At 32.5% G+C, this 13,110-nt stretch overlaps 1 protein-coding gene across 1 annotated transcript in view; it reads left to right on the top strand.

Moving 5' to 3' along the window:
- The window catches only part of LOC131515417 (protein eyes shut homolog), a 779,912-nt gene that overhangs the window by 206,306 nt on the left and 560,496 nt on the right, over positions 1 to 13,110 (top strand). The window contains exon 7 of the mRNA XM_058736156.1: positions 6,233 to 6,383. Within this exon, the coding sequence (XP_058592139.1) occupies positions 6,233 to 6,383 (151 nt within the window). The remainder of the gene's footprint in view (positions 1 to 6,232; positions 6,384 to 13,110) is intronic.

Below are 13,110 nucleotides of genomic sequence, written 5' to 3'. Positions count from 1 at the left end.
CAGTAATTTTAAACAATGACTTTTATAACACTGAAGAATAATCAGACAAAAGAGTTAATACCCAACATAATGGAATTTTACTATTTGCTGTCTTTTTGATCATGTATGTGTAAGATTGGCCTATTCCATGTATTCCTTCTAGGCTTTGCTAAGACATGTGGAAGCTTAGAAATTGTTGCTGTATGATGATAGGCATGCAAATAATAAAACAGTCGGTCACCCACATCTCTGTTGTGTTCAGCATAGTTATTTGACCTTTCCTGGCATCTACCCTGACTACCTAAATGTGATGAATAGAATTTATGGCCCAGTAAACTTTTCTTTCAGGTTCTAATTGGTGGAGAGTTGTTAATGATTACTATTATGTGAATACAAATGACAAATATGAGCAATCACTGCAAGTTTGGGAGAAGAATAATTACAGGTAGTTCAAACACCAGGAGTCCTGAAAAGAGTTCAATATATATTTATAATTATGCAAAAAAATATTTGTTCTACTCATTTGACCTTTAAAGCACCCCGTGTGCTGATTTTAGAGAAAGCATTACAAAGCCTTGATGGAAAAATTTTACACTGCATGGTGTGCTAGGCAAACTGTATCATCAGCAAATGCTAAACAATAATGTTGTAAGACTGTTTTCTTACGTTCAGTCAATTCCTGTTAGATTCAGTCGGACACAATCAGAACAGCATTGCCTCCACTCTAATGAGCCTAAGGGGAAAGATATGACTGCTGTTAAAAAGTGTGTCTCTTGAATAAAGTAACAATCCTGCTAGATGAAATATTAGAATTGCATTTTCGGCAAAGAACACATGATGGTCTACATTGTTATAATGGACATTTACTTACTTTCATCTTTCTTCAGCTTAGCTGCCAGCTCTCTGGAATAGGTGTATGAGAAAAGATAATATACCATCCATGTATTCATTTACAATGGGTAATTTATTTCAGAAATGATAATGGCTTTGAAAACAAGAATAACCAATGCAGAATTTTAACTATGAAAGAAAAATTCCCATACTTATCCAAAGGCGAAAGCCTACAGAATTAGTATATAGGAAATAGTGTTCTTGATGGTGAAGTTTACCCTCTGAGACAATGAATAGAAATTGTACTACAATAATAAAAACCATAATAAATTTTAAAGAAAAGCCACCAATGTGATATATTTATAATTAGTCTCCTACCATCATATATGAATCTTTCCCTAATACTCTTGAGTTCTTCTGTTTGTTTATTCAGATCAGAGGTCATGGCAGGTCTATAGCTTAGAGTTGATAATCAAAAGCCAGTCACGTGATATGTTACTATTCATGCAGAAAACCTTTTTAAGGAATTAATGTGGCTAACACAAATTAAGAGAGACAGGTCTTGAGATTTTAACAAAAACTATTATCAGGTCCAGCTCCAATTAAAGAATCAAATTCCATACTCTGTTAACATTAATACTGTTTCACTGATGTGATTATAAGATAATATAAAAGATCTTATATATGTTGGGTCAAATGATATCTCTGTATTCTCAGTACTGTAGGTATCAAAATCAGTATCAGTCAGAACTTTACCAAATAAACACATCCAGCAGAAGATATATATTAAGAGATTTATTTCAAGGAATTGGCTTATATGATCATGGCATCTGTCTGGATAAGTACAAAGTCTGAGGGGCAGGTCTGCAGACTGGAAACCTCTGGGTGGGGGCTAATGCTACAATCCACAGGTGGAATTTCTTCAAGGGAACTTCAGTTTTGCTTGTAAAGCCTTTCAGTTGATGAATGAGGTCTACTCAAATTTTGAAGGGTCATCTCCTTTACTTAAAGTCAACTGCTTGTAGATGTTAACCACACCTACAAAATGCCTTAACAGCAACACCTAGATTAGTGTTTGAATAACAGGAGACTGTAGCCTAGCTAAATTGCCACACAAAACTAACCATCACAGACAGTAGATTGAGAAAAAATTTTGAATAAAATTTAGGAACATATAATGGAAATGTTGAGAAAGCTTATATACCACAAATTAACTTCTAGAAATTTTCCTAATACATCGATGTGTGTATCAAGATGCATGAAACAGTCATATATTTTAGTTTTACAGAAAAGAGTGAAAATACAAAGATTCCCAAATATCAATGATTGAACATTTTAGAAATAAAGTACAGACATATGAACTATTACTATACATTCATGAAAGTTAATAGTTTGGAATAACATTAACATACATAAATGTCTTATGTTATTAAATTAACAAAGAAGGCAAACTCCAAAAGAGTTTATATGTTACATTCCCAACTTCAGGGAACACTCTGTAATAAAATGACAGTTTTAAATTACAATACAGTTATAATGGTTCCTTCTGATAAATGCAGGTTATTGTGCCTTTTTCCTCTTTGGTATTTTCAGCATTTTATGAAATATCTTCTAATAAATAGAATAAAGTACATGCTATCTTCAAAAGAAAAATGCTGTCATTCGTTAAGCACCTATTTTATTTCAGATAGTGTCTTGCAAAACTGCTCATTATTCAACACATGCTGTAGTGTTTGCCACATACAAGGCCCTGTTGTACGTATGAGGATATAGGAGTAACATAACAAAGGCCTCTGTCTCCTTATACTGTTGACATTGTAGTGAATGAACTATAATCTCCGTACAGAATAGCATGTTCCACATGCTTAAAGTAGTGAAGCTTAAAGATCTGGTATTGAACTGAACTCTCATTCTCAACTATAGACAGACAAAGCCCTTAAAACTCCACTTTATTCATTTCGCTTCTAACCTTCACCATCTCTCAAAATCTCACACTGTAATATCTCTTATTCTTCACTCTTCCTCTTGTAATCATCATAATCACAGAGGCCAGTTCTGGGATATTTCTACTCTGTATTTGTGTGTAGTCTGTATTGCACAACTTAGAACCATTGTGTATTGAATTAATATGTATTTTATACCACACTTTTTCATTATTCTCTAGTCAGATCCATAAGAGTAAACACCACTGTTGAATATGGACTAAATACAGATCTTTAAAGGAAGAAAAAAAAATGTTCTTCTCATTAGGATAAAATATTCTAATTTGTAATATAAATATGTAAATATGTATATGTATTTTAGATACATATATGCAGGTGTGTATGCACACTTGTATGTACATGTGTGTATGTATACAGGCATGTGTATTCCTTTAAATTTTAGAATGTAGAGTAAATTTTGTTCTTGATTAAAAATGCCACGGACAATGTTTGGAATAAAAAGTAGATTCTTAATGATAAACATGCTGAAGTGTCAAAAAATCTTTTAAGAAGAGTTCGAACAGAGAATACTTGGTATACCAAATATTAAAATAAATTGTCCCACTAGAGTAATTAAAGAAATACACTTGGAATCAAGTACACTGAAGAGCTATAAAATACGAAGTGAAGAAATACTATATACATAAAATATTGTGAATATCAGTGACCTTCAAATCCATGTATAAACATAAAATATAGGCAAATATTTATTTCTTTGTTGGGAAGGATTTTCATTCAGAGAATATATTGAAAATACTAATAGATCTTATATGAGTAGAAATATAAAACTAAACATTTACTTCTGGGAACATTTCCTAAGATTAAATAAGAGTGATATGACCTCATAAATTAGTATCATGTACACATTTATCACTTTAAAATCTTAGAAACTAAATACCCAACAATATGTTATGTAGTCACATAAGATAAATTATGCACATCAGAAAAATTTAATTTAGATGTATAATTATTGACCTATATTTTATTGATATAATTATAAAAACATAAAATTAAATATGATTACCCTGTTGATTATTTTTAAAAACAAAATTTAACAGTAAATTTCAAAGATCATAGTGGCTTTATTCAGTGATTCATGAATATGTATGTATTGTATATATATTATCTTTTCAGTTATTATAGCTATAATCAACAGCCAAATAAATATGTTTGATGGCTTAATGGGTTTCCTTTGCTTCATGAAATATAGGAAATTTGTTCATTAACAAAGTCTTAGTGAATAATTGCTAATACTATTTCAATATCACAAAACAGTATGAAATATTTTTCCAAACATTAAAATTTAAAGATTGATTGGAGAAAAGTAGTTGTGCTTTTTATTTTTATCATTTAATGAATAACTTCCTAGAAGCTGTATCCTCCCTAAGATATTTTTAACAGCTTAATTGTAAGAAGTAATTAACCCAGAAAGCTTCTAGTTTGCTTCTAAATACAGCATCCAAGAATATCAAATGGGTTCTAAAAATGTTCAGTACATTTTTTCCCATGTTCTTAATATACAGAACAGCATGATCTTTTCAAAAACTTTTCAGAACTTTCTTTATCATAGCATTAATATTGGCTGCCATGTTATACATGGTCTTAGTTTTATTAACTTTGTATCATGATATAGATAAAAGGAGGATGCAAAAAAAATCTCCAAATATTTTTTAAGAAAAAATGTATATGCATTATAGATATGATTTATCTCATTGTTCCTATTCTTTATTCACTACAAAAATGTGTAAATGTGTGTGTGTGTGTGTGTGTGTATTCACATATACAGAACACACTTTCTGGGGTCATGAGAACATTTCTAAAATTGACCATATGCTGGGCTATGCAGCCTAAGTGAATAAATTTCAAGAATCAGAAGCAAACAGAATATTCTTTGAATAAGCTTGATTTGAGCTTTTATAGTATTTTATAATATAAAAGATAACCAGGAAGTCCCTGTACAGTTCTGAATAATCTTGGGCCAAACAAACAAAAAAATCACAAAAGAAATTAGAAAATATTTTGAATAGATGATGAGGAAGAACTTTTTGTGCATAGCTAAATTTATTCTTAGAAGTTTACAATCTTGAGAGTTTATGTTAGATTAAACAGCCTAGAAGCAGGAGAGTAAATTAAGCCCAAAGAAAGTGAAAAGACGAAAATCATAAAAATAAGAACAGAAGCTAATGGAGTAGAAAATAAACATAGGATGGCAACTATCAACAATGCCAAAAGTGTGTTCTTTGAAATTGGCTACTCCCTACCAAGATTAATCTGCAAAAGAAATAAAATGAGAAAAAGCACACATAGACAAAATTATAAGAAAGAGAGACATTGTTAGAGTCTCAACACCAATTACATCTTTACTGGCAATAATGTTAGGCATAAATACATTTTATGCCAATATTTTGGATAAATAAAAGTATTTTATGCCAGTAATTTTGAAAATTCAGGTTAAATGAAAATGTTTCTAAAAAAACACAACTTAGTAAAATAGATGTGATAATACATATATATATCTGCATTGATTAAATACATTAAATCCATCCTTAGTAACTTCCTCAAAGAAAACTCCAAGTCCAGGGGGCTGTTCTAGTGAATTCTACAAATATTGAAAAGTAGAGATAACGTCAATATTTTATTAACTTTCTGAAATAATATAAGGGCAGCATCATCTTGATACCAAAATTTAATAAGAGTAATACCAAGACAGGAGGCCTGAGGCCAATCACTCTGTTTATTATATATAGAAGAGTGAATCCTGTGTTATGTAAAATTGACATACATTACGACCAAGTAAATTTATTTCAGGAATGCATTCAAACATTAAAAAAAACAGCATAATTCATCACAATAAGAAAAAAATTTTTTTTGATAATCTCAATTCAAAAAGATGAACAAAGTAAGAGGATTTATACTTCAAATATCTGGACTTAATAAAAAGTATCAGTATTTCAGACAGTGTGATATTGGTACAGGGGTAGAAGTATAGACCAATAAAATAGAGTGCCTGGGAACATACTCACACACACACACTTCTATAGTCAAAGGTATGTTGTACACTGGATAACCATATTTAAACCTGATTCTTTTCAATATTTTTCACACAGAAAATTAGACAATGTAAAAAACTGAAGTAGAATATTATGCTCTTAATGTCATTTTAGTCAGTGATGGGAATGTTCCATTTATTATCAGAATTTATTTCATTAAGTGATTGCCACAATTTGTTGTTTTGTCAAAATTTAACTTTGTATTTATGTACTTAAAACATTAAGGGTTTCTAATTTAGAACAGATTAATCTACTGATAACTTTGTTGGCTTTATGGTGAGATAATCGGTTTACTTAAATGTTTCTTCTTTTGTTAATAGCTTAATTAATTGGTCAAATGTTTATACAATACATGCTAAAACCATAAATTTTTTCCCTAAATGGTTTCAGGCAAGAATTTGATCCATGTAGAGCTGAACTGACTATTTTAGGAAGGACTATGAAAACAAGTGAATCTATCAATCACATATCTGGAAAACTCTTGCCAGAATCAGGATCTGTCTTTATTGGTGGTTTTCCATATCTTCGTGGAACAAACCAGGTATTTCTATTGATATCTTAAAATATATTTATTATGTCATTGTATGAAAAACAGATTGCAAAATTTTAGAAAAGTTTCCTAGTTGATGGAGCTGTCTTCATGGTTTTGAAAAGAGAACATGAACAATTCTACTAAGATATCCTGCTGAAGCATACTAAAAGTTTACTGTTCTCATTGTACAGAATTGCTTTGGTTGTCAGGCTGCTTTCCCATCTTATATACATACATACATCTTATATACATACATCTTATACATGTGCATTATACTTAATGATAATTTTAAACATATGGGCTTTTGTTCACTCCTATGCTAGTGATTTCCTTGGATATATGAGTGGGTCGGCTCAAGAACACACCACAAATCTGATTCAGGAAATGGATCTGGAAGACCATTCCCAGTCTCCACTTCATATTGGGTTTTTAAAATGTAAAAATGTTCTCTGCAGAGGTTTGTGCATATGCCAACCTGTACTCTAAATTTTCATTTAGATAATTAGCTTATTGTCTTCATTATTAACCTATATTTTTGGATAAGAGCTTTCATGCTGACTTAAATGTTATTGATCATTGGCTCCATTTTACGTTATTATGGAGAATTACTTTCACAATTTAGGGTTGCTTGTTAAGTGTACCAATAGCTTATTACATCTTTTCTCTTACTGTATTTACAATTGTGCTTTACTTATGTGAACATACTATTTTAAAATACTGGAGATCTAAAATGCTATTATTTCGAAGCCCCACAAGTAATATAAATTGGGTATAAATCTACTATTAGCTAAAAAAATTCAAAGCAAATTTACATAAAGAACAAAAGTCACTTGCATAGTTGATGTGATGCATATGCCTTCAGTGAAATAAGGGAATTCTTTATCTGTAAGCATGCAGACGTTATTTTAAATTCAGCTTTACTCCATTAGACTTTTTGTGACTTTTTCTATAGTAATGCACTTCACTGACTTTTTCCTAGATATAACAAGACTATAAGCTCTATAAGAGTAACACATTTCTGTTTTGTTTACCTTTTTATACCTCAAGGCAAGGACAGTTTCTGTCACATAGTAGGTGTCCATAAAACATCTTGTAAATGTATGATCAATTAAAGAATGGATGATAGGATTACAAAAAACTTACATAAATGAATCTTTAGTCATATATATATATACACACATATATATTTATGTATATATACATCCCAAGTAAAAGATGAGTTCTCATATAGAATTTAATATTTGTGGGCAAAGATTAATTAATTGCAAGTTCTCAAGACTCAAGGAACTATTACTCTGTTGAGGATACAGGAGCAGTATAGAAAAATAGAAAAGAAAACCTCCTAGTCTCCCTAGGGGAATAAGGGTGTTTGTAGTTAGGCATAGATGTGAGGGATGATCAAGTGCCTACCAGGTTAAGTAATATGTAGGCTGTCATTCCAGGCAGACAAAATGTCACACACTCAGGCTTAGGTAATGGAAAGACCTAGGAGAGGGGGAGTGCGAGTGGAAATAACTCACTAATTGTGGAGGCATGGAGTTTGATGTGAAATGAGCAGAAGGAAGACTTGATGTTGGAAAAGGCAGGAGTCTGAGCATCATGGATCCTGTATAAAATATAAAATATTATCTGTTTTTATACTGGTGCCTGTAGGAGCCATTTAAGAAGTTTGAACAAGTAGTGATCTTTAATAGTTTTTACTCTGAAGCACCTGAAGTAGAGGATTGGAGGTATTTAGACTACAGGTCAAGAATTGATAAAGTTAGGTAATAGGAATAATTAAACAAGAAATGGTGTTGTGACAGTAAGGGTGAGAGGATGACTATGAAAGCTATCGAGCTCATAATAATTATAGGAAAAAAATGGAAAAAGTGGAATTTGAATTACCAGTTTGTCTTATGTAAGCAGAGAATGTATAGTGTCTTAAAAAAGATGGGGATCACAAGATTATTTATAAAGATGGCAAGTTCATTTTTGCATTTGCATTAACTTTTGGTAGAGATAATTTTCAAATATTACCAGCTGGTTTGCCATGCCACTAATTCATCAATCCATTGCATCAGTACATTCCTGTTGCATATCATCCTGCCAACGGGACATTGTGATATATAGTAAGTCATTTGAAATATGGGCCTTGAGTTTTTAAGAGATCCTGACTATGGGAGTCTTTATACATGTGATAGTGGAAGCCACGATCACTGATTGGATTGATTTTGTAGAATGAGAGAAGAGAGGATTAATTATTGGAGATCAGCAATTTAAGAGTGGACTAAAGAAGAGGGGCACCCAAAAACGGTTAAAGGGTAGAGGAATTGGTAATAGAACAAGGGGAAATATGTCACAAAGACAGAGTTTCCAAAAGGAGTATATATGTTCAACACCAAAGCTACAAAAGGTCAACCAGCAGTTTCAGAAGAACAATAAGAGCAGGAAGAAAAATAACTTTTTAAGGAAGAATAAATGGAAGAAGAAATATTTTTGATTACTGTTTCTAGAAGCTTATTAATAAAAAGAGAAAGGTAGTTATCTAGGGGAGGACAGAGTATCAAAGTAGAGTTGCAGAAATAGGTAATAACTGACCATATTCTGAAGACTTTGTCATTCAAACCTTTGTTAGAAAGGATTAGCATTAACTAAGGGATGCTCTCATAAAAACTTGATTCTCATTCTGTGATATAGAACAACTGGACATTTGTCACAATCAATTTAGAGAAATTTGTGTATGGACCAGTGAAGTTACCTTGAAATTAAAGGGACTGCTAACTAAGCAACTTTTCCCTCCTTGCTAAATATGCTGTGTTCCTGTATTTGGAAGATTTTATGTCAGTTCCTTATTGAATTTTTATTCTTATACTGTTACTCTCTCATAGTACTTATGTGTGTTATGTGTGTGTGACATTCACTTATATTGCTATATATTGAATGATTGATGCAAGCAAAATACAAAATGTCTATGATAATACTTAAAGAGAAATCATATGAATCAGAAAACAGGAACAGCTTTGTGAACTTGTTTCTGTGCGGTATGGCCCCTTTGAATATCTAAGTATCATGCAGGCTGTAACTATCTAATTATTGTGTTCTGATTAAGAGCTGCTGTTTAAGCACAGTGGGTTGTCAGTACTCAGAAAATTAAAAACAACAGGTTTGCAGTATTAAACACTAAGAAAGAGAACTATAGTTGAGTCTTCAAGCCAATAAGTACTAAGTTACACTTATTCTCTTGCCTCTAAGTTTCCAGTAATGTCTTTCTATACTGGCTAGAGCCCCTCCACGTAATCAGAGCCCCTAATCCAATGCGTATATGCTGACAGGTTGTTTAATGTTTCCTTTAACAAAAACACACAGAGCTCAGTAGGGAGGAGAGAATGAAACAGTTAGGCATTTTCAGTTTTGTGCCTGAAGTGTGAAAAACTCTGTTTCCCCCTGAGGACCGTAAATGATGATAACTTCCAAAGTCCGAGAGTAAATGCCCCCTCTCTGGTGTAGGAAAACACTTTTCCCTAGTAGTGCATTAATTGTTTTATACTTTTCAATGCATGTGCTCCTGCCTTGGGTCTAAGTTGCTTAAGGACACCAAGCCTTAATTCTTTAACAAAGCACAAACCAAGTTACAGTGGTACCAACTTTTCTCTTTGCTAAATATAAAAGGAAATAAGATAATTATACAAAGAGATATTATTGTTAATCCTCTAGAGGATTTTTTTTCTTTCTGCAAAAATTGAAAACATAAAATGTGTTCTGTAAAGATGCTAGTTATTTTTCACATTTAAGTCAACCACTAATATTAAAAACAGAATTTATGGTAGCATATACTTTTAATATAGGATAGGAATTTTTGAAGACTCAGTGACTAACTTAATCCATTTGGGCTGCTATAACAAAAATACCATAAACATTAATTTTTCAAATTTACGAAGGTTGGGAAGTCCAAGATCATGGTGCTGGCAGGTTGGAGTCTGGTGAGGGCCCCTTTTCTGGTTCATAGACAGCTGCTGTCTTCTAACTGTGTCCTCAACGTTGGCAGAAAGAGTGAGAGAGTTCTCTGGGATCTCTTTTGTGAGGGCACTAATCCCATTCATGAGGGCTCCACCCTCATGACCTAATCACCTCCTGAAGACCTCCTCCTCCTAATACCAATTTATTGAGGACTAGGATTTTAATGTGAATTTTAGGGGGACACAGACTCTGAGTTCATAACAATGATTGATTAAAGAATCTAAATATTCATTTTAATTTTTAATTTCAACATAATAGATGAGTCCAATAATTATTAAACTTTTAAGTGAATCCCTTGAGAAAATAAGAATACTTTTGTAAAGCAAATAAGTATTACCTACTTTTTGTATGTTTAAAACATTGATTTACATATTCAATAATTAATCTGATATAAAGCCATTCACTTTTACAAAAAACCCTGTCAATCATCTTCCATAAAAATCATTTAGCCAAAAAAGTGACTGTTAAATTAATAATCTAACACAGAATGACAGAATTCTCCTTTGGAAGTTGTGATTGATTCCTGAAGAATAAATGAAAAAGTCACCTCAGTTATCTATATTTCCCTTTCTGTTAAAATATTTTGGTAGTTTATATTACTCATTACAATTCATTATCAATTTAAAGAGGAAATGACACCTCAGTAAATTGTTTATGATAGACTATTAGAGAGGATGCTTGTCCACCTTTCTGAGCTCTTCCAAGATATTTGTTGTATGAATACTAGGTAATCAATCAGAAATAAATTGAAACACACCAGTGAAAAAAATTTTTAAAATATGGCCACGTTCAGCCCTCTTTGGTTGGGTAAATGGTGAAAAACAAAACAAAACAAAACCGTTAATCTCTACCTTGACCTTATTTTCTGTCCATTTGATCTTAAAAAGAAAATCACTCTATAATAAGCAAAAGTGTTTTAAATAAGCATATATGTAATGTATATCTCTGATAAGCATAAGCAAAATAATAGAGACATAAGAGTTGCATTGCAACATTTCAAAACCCATTGCTTCTTCTGGAGGTTATGTGTTAAGTCATTCACTTATTCATTCGGCCTGTCTGCAACAGTGCCATTTAAGCCCTTAGCTGTCTATTTTGCCATCGTTGGCATTTGGCAACAAATCAACAAATTTTCAGATGAAGAACCATGAGAATTATTTCTCATTCCTTGCACATATAAGACTCACTTTTAATTTATTCCCATACAAGGACATGCCTTTCTTAAGCAATAATCCACTGTGGACTGAGCCGCGCTCAGTTGTACCGCAAAAACTGGCTCCTACTCAACACAAAGACAGATTCTCCTCCCACAGTTCCACCTTCCTCTGCAAACTGCTCTTCCGTTTTTTTGCTCCGACCCATATCTTTATCACTTTTGCCTCTATTTCTTGATATCTGTGCAAAACGCTGCCAGGAGTTGGGGAGGACCTATCTCTGAGTCTGTCCCTACTCTGGATCCTTTCTTAATCTATATGGTTCCAACATTTTAAGGATCTCTCTTGAATTCCTCTATTTATGTTTGCTTCTAGTTTTGAAAAGTTCTGTGTACATTTAATCATAGTTCCATTTATTCAAGAACACTGGCTTATATTTACCATTGTATCTACCTCACCCTAATTATCTCTTTAGAAAAGATAGAAAAAAAATACATGCAAGTCTGCACTCATGAGCCTATGAGGAAGTCAGAAGGAGACATCAAGCATGAGTCTAAGGCTACAGGTGGCTTAAGCAACAAAACGATGGATCCATTACTAAGATGAGGAAAACTGGGAGAACAGATTTGGGGGAAATGAGAAGATTATTAGTTTGGACACTTCAAGTGAGGTATCTGTGAGGCTTGCAAGAATGAACAAGGTAACACTTGTGTTCATAACTCGGAATTCTCAGCATGTAGCATTTAAATTCATGTGACCAGATGAGGGGCGCCTGGTGGCTCAGTCAGTTAAGCATCCAACTCTTGGTTTCAGCTCAGGTAATATGTTATATTAATAATAGGTAATGAGTCAGAAATAAATTGAAACACACCAGGGGAAAAAATTTTTCAAAAGATGAAAGAAAAATTTTCAAAAGATTAAAGGAAATAAGATAATTATACAAGTAGATACTATTGCTAATCCCTTAGTGGATATTTTTTTTCTTTCTTCAAAAGTTGATAACGTAAAATATGTTCTATAAAGATGATACTTCTTTTTTCACATTGAAGTCAATGACTAATAAAAACAGAATTTATCTTGCGGATTGTGAGTTCAAGCCCCATGTCGGGCTCCATGCTGACAGTGAAGAGCCTGTTTGGGATTTTCTCTCTCTCCCTCTCTCTCTGCCCCTACCCTCTCTCAAAATAAATAAATAAAAGTTAAAAGTAAATAAATAAATGAATGAGAAAAAATAATAAACAAGTACATGTGACTAGATAAGATAACCTCAGGGGAGAGGGAGGAGAAAGACGAGAAGAATCAGAACAAAGTCCTGGAGAAGACTGAGAAGGTAATTAAGTATCCAACAACAAAGTAGGCTGAGAAATTAAGAGCACAACTGAGAAAATGTGCTGTTATCATAGAATGCAGAAGAAGAGCAAGTTTCAAGAAAGAGGAGCTAAAATAGGATCTATAAAGAATAAGGGCTGACAACCATCTATTAGTTTTTCTGACATGTAAAGCATTGATAAACTCATAAGAGAAATGACTACCTCTATTTAAGCTCATGATGGTGAATGAAGGAATATTGTCAGCATTCTGTT

This window comes from Neofelis nebulosa, chromosome 6 (assembly GCF_028018385.1).
Source record: "Neofelis nebulosa isolate mNeoNeb1 chromosome 6, mNeoNeb1.pri, whole genome shotgun sequence".
NCBI lineage: Eukaryota > Metazoa > Chordata > Mammalia > Carnivora > Felidae > Neofelis > Neofelis nebulosa.
This window is presented reverse-complemented; position numbering and strand designations above follow the sequence as displayed.